This window comes from Chaetura pelagica, unplaced genomic scaffold (genome assembly GCF_000747805.2).
Source record: "Chaetura pelagica isolate M959 unplaced genomic scaffold, ChaPel_1.0 scaffold184, whole genome shotgun sequence".
NCBI lineage: Eukaryota > Metazoa > Chordata > Aves > Apodiformes > Apodidae > Chaetura > Chaetura pelagica.
This window is the reverse complement of record NW_009953184.1, coordinates 471352-495456: the sequence shown is the minus strand read 5'-3', so window position 1 is coordinate 495456 and position 24105 is coordinate 471352. Positions and strand designations below refer to the sequence as shown.

Genomic DNA, 24105 nt, shown 5'->3' with positions numbered 1-24105 from the left:
TCTTGGGAAAGTTTTTGCTGTACTTATTTTTTCTCTATGCAAGTATGAAGAGCTCCTTTGGATAGAACATCTTAAAAGCTAAAGGTGAAAGCCACTGAATATGCTTTTTACCTGTCTGCATTTTTTCTTATCTCTCTCTACACACACACCCTCTGTGTGTGTATATGTATATATACACAAATCTATACACACATCATGCAACTATACAAAAAGGATGGGGCCAGGCTGGAGAGGGTCCAGGGAAGGGCCACAAGGATGGTCAGAGAACTGGAGGACCTACCAGATAAGGAGAGGCTGAGAAAACTGGGTTTGTTTGAGAAGAGAAGCTTCTGGGAGACCTTATCACCATGTTCCAGTAAAGGGTGGTTCCCAAGAAGCTGGAGATTCCCTATTTACGAGGAGTCACGTGGAAAAGAGAAGGGGACATGGGCACAAGTTGCTCCTGGGGAGATTCCCATTGGACACAAGAGGTAAATTTTTCACCATGAGGACAGTCAAACTGTGGAATAGTCTCCCAAGGGAAGTGGTAGATTCCCTCCCATTGGGCAGTTTCAAGTCTCAGCTTGACAGGGTGCTGAGCCATCTCATATCAGCTATAGTAGTGCCTAGAGAGGTTGGACCAGATGATCCTTGAGGTCCTTTCCAATCTGGCATTCTGTGATCCTCTGATTCTATAAAAATATAGATATATATCTTTGTGTGGGCATGTTGTGTATTTCTTCTTGTTTATTTGAACAACTTTTCTCATTAAAAATGAACATTTAGTAATTATTTTAAAAATTAATTTTAATGTAGGAAGTCTCAAACATCCACTTGCTGTAAAGAAGACCAGATGAAAGATGCCCTAGAATTAGGTAAGTTATATCAAGCTTCACTTTGGCTTTTGTCCTCGTATTCTCCAGAGCAGCTGTAAGCAAATATGTGTGAATTGCTTCTTGATTCAGAGTAATTGCATTTGCTGTTAACTTCTTGGGAAAAAATGGTAAAAAAACCTTAGGAAGTAATCAGACAATGCTGGCTCAACTATTTTTTATCTGCCCTTTCTGGCTAAAACTATATTTTCTTTTTTATAAAGACAGATGACAAGAAAGTGTTAATTGTCGTATTGATGACCCCCTGGCCCTGAGCCTTCTTGGGGGAGCAATTTTATTCCTGCAACATATTATATATTTTTTTTTTCTTTCAGTTGATGTTGAAGATGAAGAACTAACTGGAGAAGTTAGTAAGAACCCAGATCTTTCAACCCTCCACATGCATCAAGTAGCATCGAAGGCAATTGATATTTCTCTTGCAAAAGTAAGACTAACTGTGATGGTAAATACAATTAGATGTTTGATAACTTTATGCCAGTTAAATTAGCCAAAGCTACAATGGATTCCTCTGTATTGCATGTTGGTGTGTGATTGAACATTTGTTCAGGTTGAAAAGTAACAGATATGCCTGTCCAAAATTCAGAAGAATACCAAAAGAGCATGCCAGGATGCATCAGCCCACTTGAAACCCAGATAATAGCTTTAATTAATGAAGCTTGTTTTATTAATGCCTCTTGTCAGTTATTCATGTGCTTATTCTCCAATGCTTTAAATTTACAGTGGTTCAGAACAAGTTTATTATTTCCCTGTCACTGTTTCTCCCTTGCTTGCCTTCCTTATTTTGAGCAGAGATGGAACTTAAAGTATTTTCCTTCCTATTCAGACAGAGGGAAAAAATAACAACACAGAAAAGATAATGAGGGTGTCTTCCAATTTTATTTCTAGATCAGAGAGGTCCAAGTAACTGTGCAAACACTGCACTGTCAGTTCTTATTTGCTCAGCTTTGCTTTAGCATGAATGCCATTCCTTCAGTTCAGCTGTTCCTGAAGAGCAGTGGTTTGCAATTGTTCAGGGCCAAGATCTGAACTGGGCATGAGCTTAAATGCCATCCAACATGCAGCAGTCAAACAGTTGAGTAATATTTATCTCATAACAGCAACTTTGACAGCCAAAACAAGCTGCCTTTTCTCCATTCCATGCCCAGTAGGGTCCTTTTCTCCCCAGTGTAACTATTCATAGGTGTTGCTCTTGTAGCTGTTTAAAGACAATATTCTGTAATTATGCCCAGTAGGGTCCTTTTCTCCCCAGTGTAAGTATTCATAGGTGTTGCTCTTGTAGCTGTTAAATTTAAAGACAATATTCTGTAATTCTTTCAATGGGAAACTGTGCCCCAGACGAGCTGCAGGAACAGTTTCCTATGCTGAGCAGCACACAGCATTGTGAGTTGAAGGAAAAAATTGCTCCTTTTCATTTGAGTGTTGCTATTTACAGTATGTATAAAACAGAAAAGGGTGGTTACAGTGAGTTAGTCATTACCCTTCCACACTCTTCCTTTCTTTTCTACACATTACTACAAGAAAACATACCTATGTTTTTTATTTGGTTTTAAAATGTCTTTCTTTTTTTTTTTTCTTATAGGAATTAAAAGATCTTTTGTTTGGCTCTAGCCTTTGTTGCTTCAGTGAAGAATGGAAAATCCAGAGTTTTACATTTAATAACATACCCCAGCTAAAATATGGCATTGTGCAAAAAAAGGTACTGTAAGTGATTTCCTTGAAGTGACCTTTGTTTACACTGTCTTGACAAAGGCTGTTTGTTTCAGGAGTAAAAAAAGGTCTTCTGAAGACTCTTCTTTATTTTTTTCTTGTTACCACTGGATTTTTGAGGGGATCTGAAAGTAGCTACAGAAAGTGTGGATGTGTGTGTGTGTGATGGGGAGTTACTCCTAGGGAGGAAGAGAAGCCATTTCAGCTGAAAGCTACTGGTGGTGGAAGAATAAAAGGGCATAGATAAAGGGTGGGATTTTAGAGAGAAAGGATATGTAGGGGCAATGATTAAATGGAGCTTGATCTTTCTCAAAAAGCTGGATGCAGCAAGAATTGCCCACAGTGCCTGGCAAATCACAAGGAGATTTTTCCCTCTTAAAGACATGGGGGAATCACATTGTGAGGCTCTTTCCCAAAATAAAAGAGAACAAATGCCCTTGCAGTATCACTGGGACTGCTGGTGGGACCACCTTTTTTGCAGCCATGTTACTGTAATCCTGGACTGCAGCCACAAGATGCCAGCTCTTCCCAAAACAAGGTTTTGGGTCAATTCCTGAGCATCATCTATTAAGTGGCCCTCCCTAAAGTCCCCAGCAGGTCCCTGTGGTGACCAGAGCTGGTAAAACCAACGAGTGGTTATGGATCAGCCTGGAAACCAATCCATAGAAATTTTTGGTGCTAACAAAGATCTGTCAAGTCTAGGGAATTCAGTGGGAGACTCACCCATCTGGTGTCTATCTTGTCAGCTCACCTGGGCACCTGACTCCGGCAGAGGGAGACTGCAGGGCTTCAGACTGTCCTTCTGCTCTGTCTGCTGGGTGCAGTGTGTCTGCCTTGTTTCTCAGCTGGCTCATGGGTTGACTCAGTCCAGGTACCCCACTCGGGGCACAGGATCTGTAGCTGCCTACAAAACCAAACAGATCTATCATAAAAATGCATCCTCATCAGCTGCAGCTTAATGCTTTTGCCTCTGTCCTGTGTCTCTACGTATGATTCTGGGATATCCATGCACCAGGTCTCTTCTCATAAGTACAAGAATCTGAGGACTTCAGTACAGACTAGGGAAGGAGCAAACTCCTCTTTAGAAAACACTTATCAAGCTTCTGCACTGATGCAGAAAATCTTTATCTGGCCTGAAAGAAGTAGAGTGTTTTGTACTGTAGTGAAGGGCTTTGGGGCAGAGACAACACCTGATAAACATTAAGATGTTTCTTTAACTTACAGTGTCTAGTTAAATATTTATTTACGCTGATGATCTCAGAAGAAAGCTGCTTATGTTTAAATAAAGCAGAGCAGAAAAAAAAAAAAGAAAAAAAAAAAAGAAAGAAAGAAAAAAAAAGAGAAGATATTCAATGTTTATTTAAACTCCAAAAGGAACAATGGCAGTAATGTTCACTGGTCTGCAGTAAATGTCACGTTGGTGTTCCCAGACCCTGCTGCTAGAGATAGGATGTGTCATCACTTCTAGCAACTCCCTGCCCATTAAGTTCCCTGTTGTAAATTCCACAACAGGAATGATAAACCAGAGTGTTTTGCTTAGGTGTGTTTATTTCAGAGCGTAAATAATATTCCTCCTCACTCCCAGAATTCTTTTCAACTGGACAATTGCTTTATTCTCTCCTATGTTCAGGTCCATAGATGGTGCCATAGGAAGATATTTACAATGGTTCCTGTAATTTTTTTTTGCCTGGGAAGCTTTCCCTGGTGGACTGAAAGAAACCTTGCTTTTTTCCTTAATACATTTCAGCCAATTCACTCATTAGTTATGTAAGTAATTATAGAGAGGCAGTGTGTGTGTGTTTGAATTATAAATGAGAAGATGGAAGGACTTGACATCTAAACTCTTCTCTGGTTACAGGGCCTTTATTTTCTAAGTTGCATGCTGTGCAAATTGCATGGACCTGCAGGGCTCTCTCTCTTAGGCTTGATGCTGTACTTAGGACAACCTGAGAATTAAACTGGTCACTTTGGCAGCACTGCTCTTAGGTAACAGCAGTGCTGGCTGCATTTTTCGATCTCCTTCAGTTTTTTGAGAGGAGTTTAACTGATCCTAAACTAATTCATCACAGCCTGGTCATCTACAGAGGAAATGAGGGGTGCAACCATAGCACATGTCAGCAGTGTGATCCTGGGGTAATTTCATGGAATGGAATGCAACAGGTCCAACTCCTTCTTATGTTGGGAGCTCCAGAACTGGACACGGTCCTCCAGGTGGGATGTCACCAGAGTGGAGTAGAGGGGGAGAATCCCCTCCCTGGCCCTGCTGGCCATGCTTCTTTAGCCCAGAACACAGTTTCTGGGCTGCAAGCACATATTGCTGGCTCCTGTTGAGCTTTTCATCAACCAACACACCCAAGTCCTTCTCCTCAGGGCTTTTCTCAAGCCATTCTTCCCCCAGCCTGTATTTGTGCTTGGGATTGCCCCAGCCCAGGTGCAGGACCTTGCACTTGGCCTTGTTGCACTTGATGAGTTTGGCATGACCCCACCTCTCCAGCCTGTCAGGGTCCCTCTGGATGGCCTCCCTTCCCTCCAGCGTGTCAGCCACACACACAGCTTGGTGTGATTGGCAAACTTGCTGTGGGTGCACTCAATTCCACAGTCCATGTCCCTGACAAAGACGTCAAACAGCACCAGTCCCAGTAATGACCCTTGAGATCTTTCATTTGTTTTCATGATGACTGAACAGATAAAAAACCCAACAGCTTTCCTTTGGCATTACCCACATCCAGGCACTTTCAGGAAAAGCAGGTGAGAAACACCATACCAGTTAAGAACACCCATTTCACTGGCTTGCAAAGAAAAAAAACAGCAACAGAGAGCACTACAAAGTCATGGGTGGGAAGAGAGAGGTGTAAGAATGGCTTGAGCCTGAATAGAAGCACATGGCTTGCAAAAGTTTTCACCAGCATCAAAGAGTGCCAGTGGTTTTGCTCATGGAGTGTCCCATTATTGCCCTCAGGGTGGCCCATGTGGAGTTCTGGCTGCAGTTCAAGCTTGTGTCCTACAGCAGCTTATCTTTGCAGACAGTAACAGGAATAAAGACACTTGGTAAGTCACCAACTGACATCAGAAATCTTTTCCATACAGAAGTCATTTATTATTTTCCTTTGCTGCAGCCACTCGGGAGCCTTTTGAGTTTGAACTTATTGAACTTCTCTTTGTTTCTGAGAGAGAAATAAAGTAGCATATGGTTTACTTGTATTTATTTCCCTTTCAACTGTAGGAGTTTAGAGGCTAGTGTTTTATTTGTATAATTACTTGCTTGTAATTAGCCCAAGAAACTCTAAAAAGAAATCCAGCAGCTTGAATTGAAGCCAATTAAAATCATTTAACCTTGAGATCCTGTGGAGACATAATTTAAAATAAAAATGTAGTCAAGGTTTGAAAGACCATGAAATTCATGCAGTTTTTGACACTAAGTGTCTTGGGGTGGGGGAAAAAATTAATTACATCTCCATTTTTTATTCTTGTTAATGTGTTTGATCTTTCACAGTTAAACACCTTAGTAGAATTAGAATTGAAATTTAAATTCTGTGTGTGTGGTTTGTACTTACTCTAAAGGAATATTTTTAAGTTTTGCTAGTGTCAAGGAAAATTGCTGGGACTGCTTTGATTATTAACATACTTGTCACTTTGTTAGAGGAACAGAGCTTGTTCAATGAAATGCTGGAAAATTAAATCTAAAAAGAATATTGAACTACCAGATTTCTTGTATTCACCTTTTGTTTTCAATAAGGAACTAATAAAAGAAAAAATTCACAAAGCTTTCCAGTACAGGTACAGTTTGTTGAATAAGCATAACAGTATTTTACTGGTTTATGCTGCCACCCCCTTGTGTTATTTGTAAGTGATACACTGACCCACATTTAGTCAGAAAAAAAAAGCTTTCATACCAAGAGTTTTCTTGAATTTCAGTAGCTTACAATGTAAAAATATTACTAGTGTAAAAATTTGGCCTTAAATATATATTCTTAAATATATTTTCTGCTTGGAACTGTTTAGGAAAGTGACAATGTCTCTGTTGATTTTCCTTGATTTTTTCTGACTGGAACTTAATTTGGGCTGTTTTAATCAATAATGGAAAGAAACAATTACCTGTAGAGCATCACTATTTGTCTTCAGCACCCAGGATAAGAGGTGACAGTTTAATCAAAGGATTTCCAGGCCCTAGGGGGTCCACAGTGGTCCCCAGGTTTGCGAGTACTAATATCCTCATATGAAACATCTACTAAGCCATTATAAGTGTTTAAAACTAGGCTTAGAGTCTGAATACAATACTGGAAGTTGTATGGTTACTACTACCACTGATGTTGCTGGTGATTACTGGCACTGCTGGCTTGCAGACCCCAAGAAAAGGGCCAAATTAAAGTCACTTAAAGGCATGGGCTGATAAAAGGACAGAGTCAGTGCTATAATACATGTGCAGAGTGTATATCAATTTTACAATGAGAGTTTTTTGTCTTCTGAGCACACTTTTTAAAAAGGGAAGGATTAGCCAGCAAAACGTTATTACTCTAATTCAGTTTATTATGAGGGTAGACTTTGCAAAGCAGAATGAGGCTTTTGTCCACATAAAAGAGAAAACTCTGAAACTTCTATCCAAGCCAATCAGTACATATTTAGATTTTTATGCCCAGGAATCTCCACCGAAGTCACCAAAGGATTATTTCTGGTTGTGAAAACCAAGAATTTGTTTCAGCTTGGAGGACAGCCTTTGATCATCTGCTCCCTGGTCCCTTTGAGTCTCAGGTCATCCTTAGTAAAAATAGAGACATTAACCTTTTCATCTTTCAACATAGTTCAGTGATTGTAAATGTCATCAAATTATATGGCACTGAAATAAGTGGATTGAGGCCAGATTGTTTAAACTATAAGTGTCCCAATTCATGCCAGCTACAACCTATCCTGTTTACTTGGCAATATTTGCCTCTCCTATTTTTCTCCTCCTGTTATCCACATGGTTTTAAAAGGGTTTGTTTTTACATATTTTACATATAAAAAATGCTGCTGAAATATGCAGCAAGTCTCCCAAGGAATTCCAGGTTAGCATGTGAGCTCTTAGTCTTCATGCACTGAAATGCTAAAAGCCTCCAGGCTCCTAAAAATGAATAGTTTTATCCATGAGATAAACATATTTTTCTTATGATGTGTTTCCCATGGGCAGAAACTCCTAGGCAGAAAGAAAGGGAAATGAGAGGATTAATATTCCTTTCTAATTCTAACCTGGATTTTCAAATTCTTAGCCACTTCATAGTGAGTGTTTGACTTTGGGCTTCTTAAACGTTCAAGAAAAAATTATCATGTCTCCTACTTACTCTGCTACCTCTCTCAGACACATACATTAGCTGCTGTGCCTCCAATAAATTTCTGAGTGTTTGTGTTAGAACACAGGCAGAGATAAGAGAAAGTTATGATTATATTTTTTTACTTGAAAACTCTCACCAATTATTTCCCATATCTCACATCCTTCAGAGAGGGAAACGTTCTCTAAATGAACATTATATTCAGGGCAGACGTTGAACTTGAAAGTCTGTTTAGTTTTTTGATGTTTGGTGTTTCTTGTTTAGTCTTTGGGATTATTAGATCTTTTACTCAAATGCTGGGAACAGGTTTTCACATCATGTCCCATGCTGGTAGATGGGAGATATTATCAGTCTGACATTATCTGAATTTCAAAGACTGCCATTCTTGAAGCCACTAGAGAAAATCCCAGTTCTGTGCTTCTCAGGGGCATGGATCTGTTGTCCACTTCTTCAGGATCATGGATGTTGGGTTTTATTCTTAAATCTGCTGGTTTTTCCATGATGTGACTTTTGACCTTCAGGTCCTTTATTTCTCCAGTCACATCTTGGAAGTTAGAATAACAGGAGGTATTAGAAGACTCCATGAAACAGAATTGATAGGAACTGTGTTGACAGTGTTGCTTGCATGTTTGGGATCAGCAGACTGCTGTAATCATTCTGTAGTTTTACACAACATTGTGTAAGTGAAAATATTTCCAGAAACCCTGGGGCTCCACAGACCCATATTGAGTCCTTTTCCATAATGTTTTAGGTCACCACATTGGAACATACCTTATTAAAAAAATAAAACTTAGTGTTTATTGCAGGTGCTACGTTAGATAAAGTTTAGTAGTAGGTAAGAACATTTAGGCTCTGGATTTGTTGACAAGAGTTAAGAAAGAAAAATAAAGACCTTCATAAACTAAAAATCATATTTCATACATAAAACAATCATGTTACAGAATATTAAAACAATTGTATTGCAGATTTAAGGATGGATTGGCTTCTCTTGTCCATTATTTGCCAGTGCAGTATTGTTCCCTGAAGTACATTTGCCTGTTGTTTTTTTCCCAACCAATTATAAGTATGTATTCTGAAAGAACATCCACTATTTCTTTCAGAATATTAGTTTTCAGGGTATAATCATAGATCAGTGTATAATCAGTTCCTGTTCTTGTTTATACCTTAATTTATCTTGCCTTGATTTTGGTCCGTGGCTCTTAATGATGATAATAATAGTTTTGTTTTAACAGTTCCTTATAAATCAGACATCACCTTAAGTATTGATCTCCTAGAAGCAGAGACTGTGCATTTCATCTCTTAGATTCACCTCAGTGACAGGGGTATGGTCACAGAAGATGCAGACATGGGCTAGCAAGCTTGCAGCTGCTTGGCTTAGGTACCCATGACAGCAGTCTGACCATTGTTAGCAGAAGCTTCAGTTCATCCAGATCCCCCAAGGTCACCTGGGGGAATTACCTTCACATTTCTATTTTACTTCTGACTTTGGAAGAGACCTACCCACTGTGCTTAGTTTTACTAGCAATCTAAAGAGGAAGCTGTTCTAGATACAGCTCTGGTCACTGGATCTGGTTATCTTCAGGAAGATCCAAGGTACCTTCTTAAATGCCTAAATGATTTTTAAGGTGGTTCACCTCAAAGAATGGTTCCAGAAAGCCCATATGCCAGTGGTGACTTCAATTGCATCTCCCTCTTCAGAGCTATTTAGGTGCTGAACAGCAGCACCACATTCTCCTATCACCTTTTCAGCCCATTGCTGAGAAGTCCCCATACTGCATGCACAGTCAGTGCTCATGGAATTTCATTCAGGTGTTTAATCCTTAGAGAAAGGTTCAATTAAACTATACATGGATACCTGTTGTGTCTTCTCAGTAACAATACTGGCTCCTTGTTCAGCTCACAGGATTTTTTTCTGAATTGGCCATCCAAGCTGTCTCTTCTTGACTACAGAAGGAACTGAGATACTTACATGATAATTTTGAGGCAACTAAAAATAAAGCTTTTGTTCTGTTCTTTTAGCTGCAAACCTTCCATGAATCTATGTATGCTGTAATTAGGGCAGTTGTCCCTCAAATGATTCAACTTCCCAATAAATCATTTTGCCACTTGTCTGTTTCTTGCATTTCCTGGCCTGCAGTTGCCTTCAGCCTTCAGAAGTTCACAGGACCAAATGCCTGACCATGGCTCTTGCAGACATCCTGTGGCGTGCAGGAGGCAATGAAAAAGCAATTGTGGCTCTGTAAGTAGGAGAAGCAGCTTCAGTTGTTGTCCATTCTCCTGTACTTGTGTCTGTTATTTATGGGCGTAGTTTGCAAAATGAAAGATGTCTTTGTGCAGTCGAAAACAGCTTAGGGAGAAATGCAAAATGGCATTTCTGCTGTCCCAGTGCTGGGACAGAATAGTCAAACCCTATGAAATTGCTGTGAAAGTTCCTGTGGATTTCACTGAGCCTAGGAGTCCTCCAAAAGTTTTCCCAAGAATTATTTCTCCAGGTATATCTTTTTGCTCCAACAATTTTGTGTTGCAGGATATTCTGTTATTCCTGGGACTGATTTCCTTTTGCTGTAGCTGCCTGCTAGATAGTTAATTTATGCTGTGCAATTAGGCTGCTTGCACACCAGGCATCCAACTTCTAGATCACTAGCTTGGGCTGTACTGGATCCCCTATGATACTTTGAGATGAGATAGGCTTTGTGAGAATAGGTAATTTATTTTATTAGATCAACTAATATAGTTGAAAAACAACAAAGAAACTTTTTTGGGGCACAAGTGTCCTTCAAACCTGAAACAGAAGCAGCAAATTCAGAGCCATTTCAAGGGGTATTTTGCATACTTTACATCTATAAAATGCTTCCTTTGTGATGATCTTGTAGATATGCTCTTCTGATTGTTTTAATGTTGTTGCTCTAATATTCTTTTCCAATAAAAACTGTCATAAACAATTTACCCTCTTTCTGCCTAAAGAAACTGGAAGTTCATATTAAATAGACTGAGAGCATAACACAGGTAGAGTATATGCTTCATTGATAAAAATTTGTTAAATATGTAACATGAACTTATTTTGCAATCAGTCCTTTTTTTAAAAAAAGGGGGTTAAAAGTAATAATACAAAATCTGTGGCTCATCATTCAGTTTTTATACCATGTTGATTTCTCTTTCATGCCATTTTGTTGCTTTTAACGTGAGGTTTGGTGTTGTCTGATTGTCTTCTTCAGGCCCTCAGGAAGACAGCAGTTCACTCCCATAGGAAAATACAAGGCAGATGGAATCTTAGAAACTGTAAGACTCTCCATATATCCTGTGTCTAACTCTTCTTATTTTAGAATGATAGAATCACAGGTGTTGGAAGGGACCTCTGAGGATCATCGAGTCCAACCCTCCTGCTACAGCAGGAACACCCAGGGCAGATCTCACAGGAACTTGTCCAGATGAGTCTTGAAAGTCTTTTGCTACAAGGAATCTGATTTCCATTGCTCTATTAGTGTTTTAAAATCTTGTATGTCAAATTAGTTGACATACCCAATAGGAAATAACACAATCATGTAGTCTGGCTGGCTCTGAGTTGTCCCAGTGCCTGTGGGCAACTGAGCTTTCTGAAGTCCTTTTGGTTCTGCTGCCTTTCAAGCTGTGCCTGCTTTTATTGATATGCAGTAAATGTGAAGGTGGATCCTCTCAAGGTGACCAGCATGGCTGGAAGCATCCAAAGGCAGTATCACAGAATTCTTTGTTATATTTTTTTTTCCCCTCCAGAAACTCCAAATGGCAAAATATTTTCCAGTGATGCCTTGATTTCCATCTGAAGCTCTCAAAAACCATAAACCAGGCTTCAGGGGTTTAAGGGAAAATTATTGGCTTCCTAATGGAGGGATGAATGTGTCAACAACTTTCAGAATCAGACAGTTTTGGAACAATTGGAAATGAAAATATAACTGTATACTGTATAAACACTGCAAGAATAGAGTGAATGCAGCAGAAAACCCTTGGCTGTGAATGCTCTTCCAGGAGAAAAGATAGATTATTTAATTAATATGTTAACATAATTCTGAGCTGCTGGCTATTTCTGAGTGAAGCCAGGACCATTATGCTGCCTTTTAATTACTGCTTATCAAAAGTCATGTGGATATAGCCACAGTGAAAGTGCCATGGAAAGGAATTTAATTCAGGCTACTTGATCTTTCCTCTCACAGAATTCATAAGACCATAATTTCTCTCAAAACCTGAAGATGGAAAATTAGCCAAAGAATGTTCAAGTAAGGGCTTGGATCTGTGAATGCTCCTGAATTTCATATTAAATATGAGAAATCATGGGAATGTTTTCTGAGGATGATAAAAAGTGCTCTGATAGATGCCTGCTATAGGATCTAGGAATGGTTTTTCATTGCATAAACAATGCTTACAATGAAGTCAAACTATTCAATGAACTTGAAAACAACAAGAACCAATATTTAAAAATTCAGAATATACAAAGTGCTGAGGTGCAATATTATACCAAATAAGAATAGTAGGAGGTAGATTTCATTACATCTTTATTGCATGCTTTTAGTTCAAATCTTTCCAGTCAGATCTGAAGTTTTGGCTACTTTAGTTCAGCTTTCATGTTATGAAAATGAGTTGTTATTGTTTCAGTTACTTCTTTTCTTTCTTCTTACAAATCTTCCCAGCTAATACTACACAGTGCCACAAGATATGAAGATCTGATTGCATTTCTTCAGCAGAATATTCACCAGGTACAGTCTACAGAGAAAACACTCAACCTGTTACAGTTCATCTCTCAGTCTTTCTGTGTTTATCAGTTTCATATGATGTCTTCTGGACATTGTTTTAATAATGTGTTTTAACAAAGAGCAACATATTCAGCTTTAGCAGAAATGAGAACAGTCATTTCTGCTTTCAGTTTGCTTGGTATTTCTTTGGGATTGGGCAAAAAAACGTACACAACAAACAAAATAAACACAGTCCTTTCTTTTTCAGTTTGAAACTGGTCCCTGTGGGTGCATCCTGCTGACTGTGTCTGTCATCTTATCAAGATCTATCAATCTGTGAGTGTCTTTGTGTCCCTGTTTCATAAGTTGCAAAGCAAACAAGCTGTACAAAGTAACAAAACAGACATAATGCACTTAATTTTCTGGTGTTTTTATTCTATCTTGTTGTTTACTCACATAAATATAAGGAAGTTACACTGATTTATCACCTAATCCTGGTGCTTTTTTTTGTTGTTTACATACACACATGTGGGTGTATATGTATGTGCTGTTGAAGTGGCAGTGATCAGTCCACTACACTGATTTAAATTACTCCACCTAAACATTAGGCAAGATATTTAAGACAGCTGCCTGTGCTCCCTTTCTTGTCAGTTGAAAGCAAGACTCATTTTGAGGGTTATTTATTTCCCATACTTTAGGTATCTCTCTTAGGTGTGGATTAAAAACTTGCTTGTGATTCCCCAATCTCTCTGTCAATGAAAATGAAAAAGACCAGTCTAAAATGGATTAGGCAGCTAAGTTTTAGATGCTTATAAATCAAGTATGATAAATCTGTTCTCACTTTATTGGTGTAATAAATATGCTGAGCCTATCTGAGGGTTAATCATTACAGCCTCTTTTAAAAATACATTAAGGCTTGCCCAAGCACAGTTGCAGTTAATTGTGCTTTTTATGCAGATTAGATGTATTTCTGTGGGACTGTGACTCCTGGAGTGGCTCAGGATATGAAAGCTTTCTTCATTTTTCAAATTCCACTGTGGTAAAAATCTCCTAGAGTTATGTGCAAGTGAAAAGAACTGTTCCCTGACAATTTGCAATAAAAACTGACAGGAAGGGAGCAGCTGTGCTTGAAAGCAGCATGGGTTTGATTTATGTCTTGCATCTCTGCATTGTCTAGAAAACAAATAGCTGCTTAGTTCCAACCTGTGATGTGCATTCTCTTGCTCACCTACTGAGGATCCTGCAGGTGTTTACAGGTTGGCTTTTTGGTTTTGTTGTCATTTCTTCCATTCTTTTGCTTACAGTAACGCTACAGGCTTAATGTCACTTTTGTACTCTAACAAAATGATGTAATAGTTTTATAGCATATGTGATGTATTCTCATTTTTCTCAGCCAATTACAGCAGAGACATCCAGATTAGTAAAGGTATTTGAGTAAGTAATAATACATTTGGCATTTGTTAGGATCATGAAGAGCAACAATGTTCCTTATTGCTATTGATTGCATTACTTTACTTGCTATAAAATGATAAATATTATTTAATAGCATAAGCAAGGAGCTTATTTTTTGCCATCCCCTCTCAGCTCTTAACAGATAGTTTATGACAGATCAAATCAATCACCTGTGTTTGTATTGGAGGGAGCTAAGGGTCTAAAGTGAACAAGAAAATTCCTTATGGTGCCTGTTCGCTTTTAAAGTATATAAATATTTGTAGAGTTCTGGTCCACAATTATTTCTACAATCTTAATATCTTTCTAGGAAGTTTCATGACTTTCCCACATCATTTTAAAGTACTGTTACTCTTTTAGCTTGGTACTGTGGAGCACTTTGCATTGATACCTATCTTTTGTTTATAAGGAACAAGAATTTTTCTCTGTCAACAGATACAGTGAAATGTGCTTCTAGACCTTTGCATACATGTTTTTAGAAATGCAAACTAAATTTCATTTCTGTGATTTTTCAGTAATAGATTTGAATGTCTGTGTTATAGTAATTCTCAGGATATTACCAATATCAAGACAAATAACTCACTGCTTATATAATCAAGAAATATGTACCATCTAGTGAGTGTTACAAGCATTTTAAGTAATTATTTACATAGCTGGCATAGCTCTGGGTGAATAGTTGAAGACAAATAAGATTTGGTTTAGATAATGGAATTTTCACCCAGTAATAGATCTCTCTGGGTTGTTTGGTTTTGTTGTTTGTTTTTTTTTGTTTCAGTTTTTGAACAGAAAATCAGTGCTTGGGGATTTTTTTAAAGAAAAAAAGAAAACTCTATGGAAGTTTCAATCGTTCTTGTTTTTCTGGGCATATTCTATTAAAAAGCTTGCAAGGTTATCTAATTTTAGTTGAGAAGTTGATATAGTTTTGTTTCTCAAATCATATTGAAATGCTTCTGTTTGGGTTTGTTCTTCACCATGTGCCCAGAATGTTGAGTTTCTGGGCTCCCTTGGTAAATATCTCGTATAAACAATTGGCATTTCTTGTGTGGAAGTTGAACACTAAGGATGGAACTATGGTTGTCACAAGACAACCTTGTGTAAGATGCTGAGCTGTGTCCAATGAAACCAAACTGAAACGTTTACATTTGGTTCAACAAAGAGAAGACTGGCATTTTGATTAATGAATATTGAAATGTTTCTTTCAATTAAAACTATTCTTCCCAGTGTTTTCTGTCCATGAATAATTCCAGTGTTTATTTATTGAACCTTTCACTTCAGGGTATAGTTGGAAGAAGATCATAATACATTATTTAATATGGTGGGAAAGCATTAATTACAAGTTAAAAGGCAGAGCACTCAATGTGGACTAAATGATGAGGTTGATGAATTGAAGAAGTGCCACTGTACCAAGACCTGTGCAGTTCAACCCATCCAGAACTGATCTAGAAGGAGTGTAGGATAATGAGACCACCAAGCTTAGACCTCCTCAGAGCAGTCACATCTGCAGGGAGATTCCTCCCATGTCTGTACAGATGGATGAGAAGATGCAGCTGTGACCATGCCACATAACTAGGGAATGCCAGCTGCAGTAGTGGGTGTGCTTCAGGATGATCATGACCTGTTAGCACCTCTTTAAACCTGTGACTAAGTTCAAGCAGTTCAGAGGGATCTCACAGTGCCAACAATGGAGTAATCTCATTTAAGTGTAGCCTTCTAAAAATTACACCAAGTCTCAGTCCTCCCAGCTCCCTCTGTCATCATGACAAGAGAGAAGCTTCTCAGAGAGAGTATCCATCTGAAAATAGGGGTCAAGAGAGGTGAGAATTGCCGTGGGCAGCACCAATCTTTTTTCTTTGATTTTGGAGGGAGAGCTACTAGCTAAGACTTGTGTTTCTTGGATGCTTGCTATTTTGAGGGGATTCATTTGATTTATTTTGACTGTCTACCTTAGCATGAGATAAAGCACCTCCTGAAATGTTTACTTATCTCCCCTGGATAAAGTAAATCAGCTCCTCATATAGAGGCTTTACAATGTAAATGTGAAGTGGTGAGAAGAATTTTGTCTTATAGTCATTGGTTGAGAAAAGGGGAGATGAAATTCAATGTTAATGCAAAGCATTTTATGTGATGAAAAAAACACCACCTCAACTATACTTGCCTAGTGATGGGCTCTGAATAGGCAATTGTAAAAAAGGAGATAAATTCTGGCACCACTTCTAGGAATTTAATTATCTGAATGTATCTGAAGTTTAATTTTCTATGATGACAAAAAAGAAACAATCATAGAATCACAGAGCAGTTTGTGTTGGAAGGGACCTTGAAGATTATCCAGTTCCAACCCCCTGCCATGGACAGGGACACCTCCCACCAGCCCAGGTTGCTCCAAGCCCCATCCAACCTGCCCTTCAACACTGCCAGGGATGGGGCAGCCACAGCTTCCCTGGATGTGTAGAGTTATGATGATAAGAAACAAGAACACAATAAAATTGTATTGTCTTAATATAAATCTGTTATTTTCTCATGTCTTTATCTTGCATGTAGTCTTGTCTCCCCAAGTCAGTAAAGACACATTAGAACTAGAACACCCTGGATGACAAAAATAAAGTAGCTTCTGTGAGAGAAGAGATGAAATCTTTCCTCTTCAGCATTGAATAGGAACAACTTGGATGTGTTAAAAACTGAAAAGTGAGACATGCAAGATAAGGTTGAACTAGAAATTATTTCTGAGAGTCCCAAAACTTGGGGACTGTCATGGAAATGCTCAGGCTCTGGTTTGAAAACAAACCACCTTAGTTTTTTCTGCCTGTCCCCCCCACCCCCCAGCATAAGTAACTTTCAGTACTGGGAGATAAGAAGAACAAAAATACGAGGGGTTTCAAATAAATTTAGACCAATTACTGGAAGGTCCATGCTTCAGGACCTTTAAACCCCCCTATCTAGATGTAATCTCCATGTGCCCCGTTTTTGTGTTCTGCCTTGATGTTTCCTACTGCTGCTGCTTGCTGGATGCTGGAGTGGGCTGACTTTTTGGTCTGGCTCCATCATTTGAACATTGTTGCTGATTTTTTTTCCTTGTAAACGGAAATCCCAGTTTTCAGCTGGGCCTGTCAGGCACTTCTTCTACATCACTGACAACCTGCAGTATTTTTATTTAATGGGAACACATGCCAGGAAATGCAGGGCTCTGCACTGCTTTGTAGATGTTGGTAATGAGTTTATCATGCTCCACGCACTAATGATCATCACTGGTAGAACTGATAACAAATGGCCAAAGAGGAGTGAGAATTCCTGAGGAAGTTGCTGAGAACGTGTTGTTGCTTCTGGTACAGGAAGGAATGCTACTCACTAACCATTGTAACCTTGTTGGTTTGTTGTTTTTTTTTACAACCAGTGAAAAATTAAAAAAGAGAGGTGTATTGTACTAGCTCAGGGGACTAATCTTCCTGAGTGTGCAAAATGTGCACTGAAATCTTCACGCTCTTAAGAGCTACGAGATGTTTTCCATGTACCTGGGAGAGACTGAGCTTAAAGGAAGGTGGGTTCCAAGCCCCTATTTGGGCTTCATTGTTGCATCTGAGAATGGAGGAGTGATCAGGAGTGGTTTACACTGACCCAGTAGGGGCAGCTTGGGTGAACCTCACAGTCTTACTGAAGTTACAACATATTGCTGAGCTGCAGCACAAATTGTCTCTGCTAACTGCTATTTCATCACCTCTAACACTTGGCACCTTCCTCACTGTGCTTACTCATTCAGAACCACTGCTGTGCTGGGAGGTGGCTGATTCTGATTTATTCATTGAAAAGCCTTCTTTAAATTCCAGCTTTTTACCAACCAACCCCACCATCTCTTTTCATTGCTCCATTTTTCTCAGTGCAATCACTTTATCTCATAAACCTGACATCCCTAGGTACTATTATAGCAAAGGACATAGTGAATGAGAAAATCCCTTTGTGTAAAAGCAGTGTAGGGTCATTTTCAAGCTACTTGGAGAAACTAAATAGAGTCTCATCTGAAATACAGACTCATTGTGTTGCTCACAAATTTGCTGACCAGTAGAATCTAAAACACCAGTATTTTCAATCTCTTTTGTTGACTTGGGGTTACTTTAACATTTACTGGTGGCTGATCTCAAATGTAGTCAGCACTGGTCATCTTTTAGGCTTTTTCTCTGAAGTGTTTGTGTGAGAATAAGGAAAACAATGGCTTTGTGGGAGGAGAAGAAAAGGAGAATGATTTTACAAGTTCAGAGGAGGCTGTATACTTCATTAGCTTATAAACCTAGGAAAAAATGTGTCACCTTTTCCTTCTTGTGATTCCAGAAACTCTAATAACTGTCCTTCTGTAGTCTTTCCTGCTCCAGAAATGTGTGCAGCCCTGTTTCAATAGGATTTGTGCTGTTTCTATTTTTGAGTTTGGGTGTTTGTGGGGTTGTTTTGGTTGGTTGGGTTTTGTTGGCTTTTTGTTTTGTGTTTCTCCAAAAGCCAATGCCTTTTTATTCAATAGAATAACTCAGTTTTATTCCTTAATCAGTCTAGGACTTCTCACATCAAATAACTCTGCCCTTTGTTATTAGTAATCTACCTAGTTCTCTGAAATCTGCTATTAATTATATATTTTTTTTCTTTTCTGAGGGGAATGATACAATTAAAATATGTTATATAACATGTTATAAAATAAGTTATGTTATTAAAATAACAATATCTATGTCCATGAGCATTTATTCTTCATTCCTGTGGCAGCATTTTACTGAACTAGGGAAGTTAAATTTCCTTCATCTTTCATTCTGTTCCATCTTTGAAATAAACACAGACAAGCATTAAATCAAGTTGATAGCTGTCCAGTATACCAGTTCCATCTCAAAAATTAGCCTTCCTGTAAAAAATGAAGCTGAACTTCACTTGACATGTTATAGGAGAGATAAATTTTTACTTATTTGAAATTCATGTGAGAGGAAAGATTGAACTAGTGGCTACAATCCCTCTTTGGCTATTTCAGCCTTTACACAACTAGAAAACCTTCCTGAACAAATAACTTGCTCATCTCAGGAATCTGATTTTTAAGTGCTCCAGGAATGTTGGACAAACTATGTGCATTGTTGTCATCATTGTTATGCTGCATGATATACTCAAATAAATAAGTTTGTCAACTTGATTTTACTTCTGTAATTATGTGCTGTAATCATGTTCTGTAATAATTCTGTAATTATCAAGACCCACCTGGATGCAGCCCTGAGTAATGTGCTCCAGGGGATCCTGCTTTAACAAGGGGGTTGGACTAGATGATCTCTAGAGGTCCCTTCCAGCCCTGACAACAGAGTTTTCATAGAACAGGAGGGACATGTGAAAAATGGGAAGCAGAAGCCTGTGGGAACTGATGTATCAAAGAGCTTCCAGATATGAATAATTTGTTGGGTGTGTGCTGTAAGGATGTAAACACGTTTAACTGTGGCCAGAATGAGGTGTCACAAATGAGAGAAGAAGCTGTAAAGTGACTACTGTAGCCCCAGTGTTACCTGCCTTTCAGACATCATTTCCTGGTTCATTTTCATCTGGATGATTTTATACTGCTGCAAGGCCGGAGTAAGGACTCTAAATTAACCATACACTTCATTATGATAAATAATCTTAAATAATATCAAATAACCATATTAAAATTCCAAGATATTAACACAATTTAAACATACTGAAAGACAAGCTCTGGAAAGACTCACTTTACTCCTAAGACAAGTTATTGAGATGCATAACAGAAAATAATCATCATTGTAGTGATCTGTATCGAACCATTTTGTTCTGTATACTTTTCTATATCCTTTCTGTGTACTTTTCTGTATCATTTCCTGTGCAATAGCTCTGATTCTGACATGCCACTTGACTCTTAAACTCTTCCAGTCATGTAGGACTTTGAAAAAGAAAGTGATGCTGTGTTGGTGCATGGACTGCAGGTAGAACAATGGGTCCTCCACCCTCAATCCACTTTCCTTAGCTGACACCTTTTCCTGTCTCAGAGCCAATCTCTAATTTAGAGTTCCCCTAAAATGCACCTACTTTCCTCATGCTGTTTGGCTGGTGAGGAGAGGCTTTCTGTGAAATGACCACATGGCTTCTCCAAGGGTAAAAGCAATGATGCTGTCACAGAAGAGATCCAGTCACGTGGGGCACCCTCAGTTCTGGATGGAAATATATTTTGCTATGAGCCAGTTTTCTGGGAAAACTTTTTCACAAGTAGTTCCCCCCAGCCCCCCAACTGGAGGATGCCTGGGAGACCAAGAGCCAGGGGAAATGACGTGTGTGAGCAGTTTTCACTCCATGTTTACTGCAATATAAATACATGTCATCATGTGTTTTATGAGGGGAAACAGCTGTCAGTTACGTTACAGGGCTAAAAAACAAGCAGCTTGTTTCACCCAACTGAAAAATCTATATCTGAGGATCTCAGGCCTCTCCCAAGATCCATTGGTGGTTTTACAACATGGAGGAAGCATGAGATTAGATTTATTGAGAACACTGGGAGGAGACCAAATAGAAGAGTTTGTGTGGGATTTAGTCCTTGCTAGGGAAGAATTGAGTCCTTGTTTGTTTGGATAAGTGAACTTCTGTGCCTCCTGCTTGATAGGCTGCTTGTAGTTCAGAATCTTCAGGATCTTCCTTCTCTTTGAGGCTCTGTGGTATGAATTAGACAGAGGCCCTTCTAGCTTGAGTGTTCACTAGGCAAGAGTTGTTTTAATTAATGTAAAACCTTAATGAAGCAGAGATTGTAACTTCAGCTGTTAAGAGGCAATAAAGGAGACAGGGTTAGTAAGTGAGACAGCCTTAGCAATATTCAAAGGAGGTTGTGAGAGTGAGATTTAAGCTATGAGATTTGTATTCTTTCAAAACAAGATATGCAGCTGAATATACTGATGTGTGAGATATCTCCTTATAACACTTTAGAAAGAGGAGACCCAGGAAGACAAGAATAAAGCTACAGATGATGGTAAGATGGGAATTCAAAGGCAGATACAGGAGAATAGGGTGTGACCCAACACAAGTATGTAGGCATCTGTAAAATAAGATTGGAAGATAGTAAAACTGTGTAGCCTGATAGATAAGGAATGTGACCCAGGTGGAAACATGACCACAAAGGCAAGGAAGAAGAGTTCAATTAGGTTCGAAGAAGTTTGCTGCACTAAAGAACAAGGAACAAAAGTTAGTGATAAAGGAAACTGAAAAAATGAAAACAAATTCAGCAAAAAAAAGAGAAGAATCAAGAAGACAGAGAGGTTGTTTTACTGATTCTGTTTGACATCTTGCTAGTTAAGAGACTTATATATTGAGAAATAATGCAAAAAAAAATAAGGGGGAAAAACCCCTGGAACTTGCATGAATAATGGAGAGAGACATGTCACTCCTTTCTCCTTATTAAGAAAACTAAGCAAGCCTGTGACCAGCATGGGTCCACACAACAGAGAAGTGGACAGAAGTGATAGCAGATTTGCATGTCACAACAGAAAGTTTTATTATAGCAACAGGGGAGAAAATCCAGATTGTTCCCTGACACCTCTGTTTCCTTCTAGAGCAGATCAGGATAAATCAGAAGGCTGAGGAACATGCCTGAAGAGAAGGAAGCTTATTAGAGAGTTTTCTGATCTCTAAAGAAAGAGTGCAAAGGAATGAAAAAAGTGTGGTGAGCAACAAATAGCTCTAGCACTAATAGTCTGAGTCTAGGTGTTGGAAAATACAGAAATAAAGGGATTAAGATGAGGTCAGACCCAGATCTTATATCATGGAAATTAAACCACAAGCAATTTCCTTATCATATCAGTAAAAAGGTATCAGGAAAATATGTGAAGTCTCTATGTTGAGTGGATGTGGCTGATATTAGGAATAATGTAAAGAATGCTCCAAATCTAAGTGAATATATTGCCTTACATTTCAGTAAGGAGAACAAGATGGTGCAAAGGCAGGATGGCTAACAAGAATACATGCATAGAAGTTGAATACATTTTGTGTGAGGTAGAACTAAATCTGGAAAAGTGATAGTTACACAACATGGAGTAAAAAATAAACCAGGTATCTTTTTGCCTATATCACAAACCTAAACTTATGGAAGTCCTTCTGAGCTCTCTTGCTGTGTCAGACTTCATGAATGGATTTGATCCTAAAAGTTGAAATGCTTTGTCATGTTTTACCACTTGTCCCATTAAAACATGAGCTGTCTTGCAGCTCTGGTGCAGTAAGCCTGGAGAAGTGGATGCTCTCAGTGTCCTAATACTGAAATAACTACCATCTATACCCACAATGACAATGATACCTACTGCCTTTTCATAATAGAGGTCACCATCTAACCGTGGAATAGCAAACCATGCTTACATTTAAGAGAGATGGAAAAGCAGACCAAGCAATTTAGCCTTTATCTCAGCAGGTTGAAAAATTCTGAAGGCAAAATTCTGAAAAGAGAATAACTGACTATAGGGATAAATGAAAAGTAGCAGGGAATGCACTCTGCTTTTAGAGGAGGTAAGTTTTACAAGACTGAACTAATGTTCTCTACTTTGACAAAAGGGCTGTTTTTTTTTTTAAGATGGGAAATGAAATAGATTAATTCTATCTGAATTTCAGTAAAGCATGCAATTATAGTACCTAATGGAGAATTGGTAGTTAAACTGGAAATAGAATAAAATAGAATATAATTAGTTTATGGAGCAGTAAGAAGAGGGTTTTGTATTTGGTATCATGCCAAGTGAGAAGTCACTTGATAATGTGAAAATGAAAGATCTTCTAAGTATTGTTGAGGTGATAAAGGGATGAAGAAGGTCCTCAATAGTCACTCTGGGATTGAACTTCATTTTTATTCCCTACTGTGATGTTGGAAAAAGAGGCTGCTGGGCTAATGAAATGTACTGATGACTTAAAACTTGAAAGGCACTGTCACTGCAGGGAACAAAAAGAGTTGGCTCAGCTTGATTATGAGGGTAATAAAAAAAAATTAACTACAGAAACTACAAGGTCACACAAACAGGCTACTGCATGACTGTGCTGTGGGTGTTCAGAAACTGTAAGTGGCAGGATGAAGAACTGAGAAGAGCAGTAGAGCACACAGTGACTTTGAGCCAGCATTATAAAGTTGCAATCAACCTACTCGTAGGGTGTATCAGCATAAATAATTTTAGGAGGTGAAGAAATATTAATAAATTCTGTAAGGCACTGATGTGTCCTTGTTGAAGTACCATGTTACATTGGGTTCACAGATTAAAACTGGGAGAAGTGTAGAGAAAAGGAAGACCAGAAGAATACGAAATCTGTCTTACAAAAGAACAAAAGCTTTTATCTTTTCTAGCCTAAAAAATTCATTTTGAGTGGTGAAATAACTATTTTCTAAAATACGGTAAGGTAGCAGTTGTAAGTAAACAAGGACTGAGAAGAGTTATTTAATTTAAAGACCAATATTAGTACAAAATCGAAGTGTATCAGTAAACTTAGCCTGTGATTCAATAAGCCTAGTCAAAAGGTGACCATATTTCAGGTTTCTAAGCTATCACTGAAAGCCAAGAAAGCAACTAAGTCACACTGTTTTCTGTGGAAGACAGTACTTGGGATGGCTGAATGATGATGACCATCATCTTGCTTTCTTCCCCCTCACTCTGCTTTAGCCCAGCATGGGATCTGGCTGTAGCTCACCCCATGGCTAACATAACCAGAGTGTTGTTCTGAAAAGTATCTGACACACTTGGATTTGAGTGCTCCTCTTTTGCATAAGACTGGCTATGAAGGATAAAGGGAAAGGTCCATCCAGCCTATGAGCCTGTCTGTGTTAGTGAAAAGCTGTGGCTGCTGAAGGGAACTGCCTAAGAAATGGGGTGAACACAGAGCAATTATTCTGCTGGTATGTTCTCCATGTTTCCGATGCTCAGTAATTCAGAGACTTCCTAAACTGGCAGTTGTATCCGGACCATGGAGTTGATTAGCCCTTCATCAGCCTATCCTCCAGGATTTTTTTCCTGAAACTTTTTTGAACCCTTTTATGCTTTTGGCCTTTGCAACATCCTGTGGCAATGAGTTCCCCGAGATAGTTCTGTGCTTTGTGAAAGACTCTTT

General features: G+C 38.7%; 1 protein-coding gene across 1 annotated transcript in view; it reads left to right on the top strand.

Moving 5' to 3' along the window:
- Positions 1-24105, top strand: part of FAM188B (family with sequence similarity 188, member B) — a 76785-nt gene that overhangs the window by 24222 nt on the left and 28458 nt on the right. Inside the window, exons 6-13 of the mRNA XM_009997327.1 lie at positions 796-854; positions 1187-1296; positions 2452-2568; positions 5539-5627; positions 10020-10121; positions 11098-11161; positions 12544-12609; positions 12854-12921. Coding sequence (XP_009995629.1) covers positions 796-854; positions 1187-1296; positions 2452-2568; positions 5539-5627; positions 10020-10121; positions 11098-11161; positions 12544-12609; positions 12854-12921 — 675 coding nt within the window. The remainder of the gene's footprint in view (positions 1-795; positions 855-1186; positions 1297-2451; positions 2569-5538; positions 5628-10019; positions 10122-11097; positions 11162-12543; positions 12610-12853; positions 12922-24105) is intronic.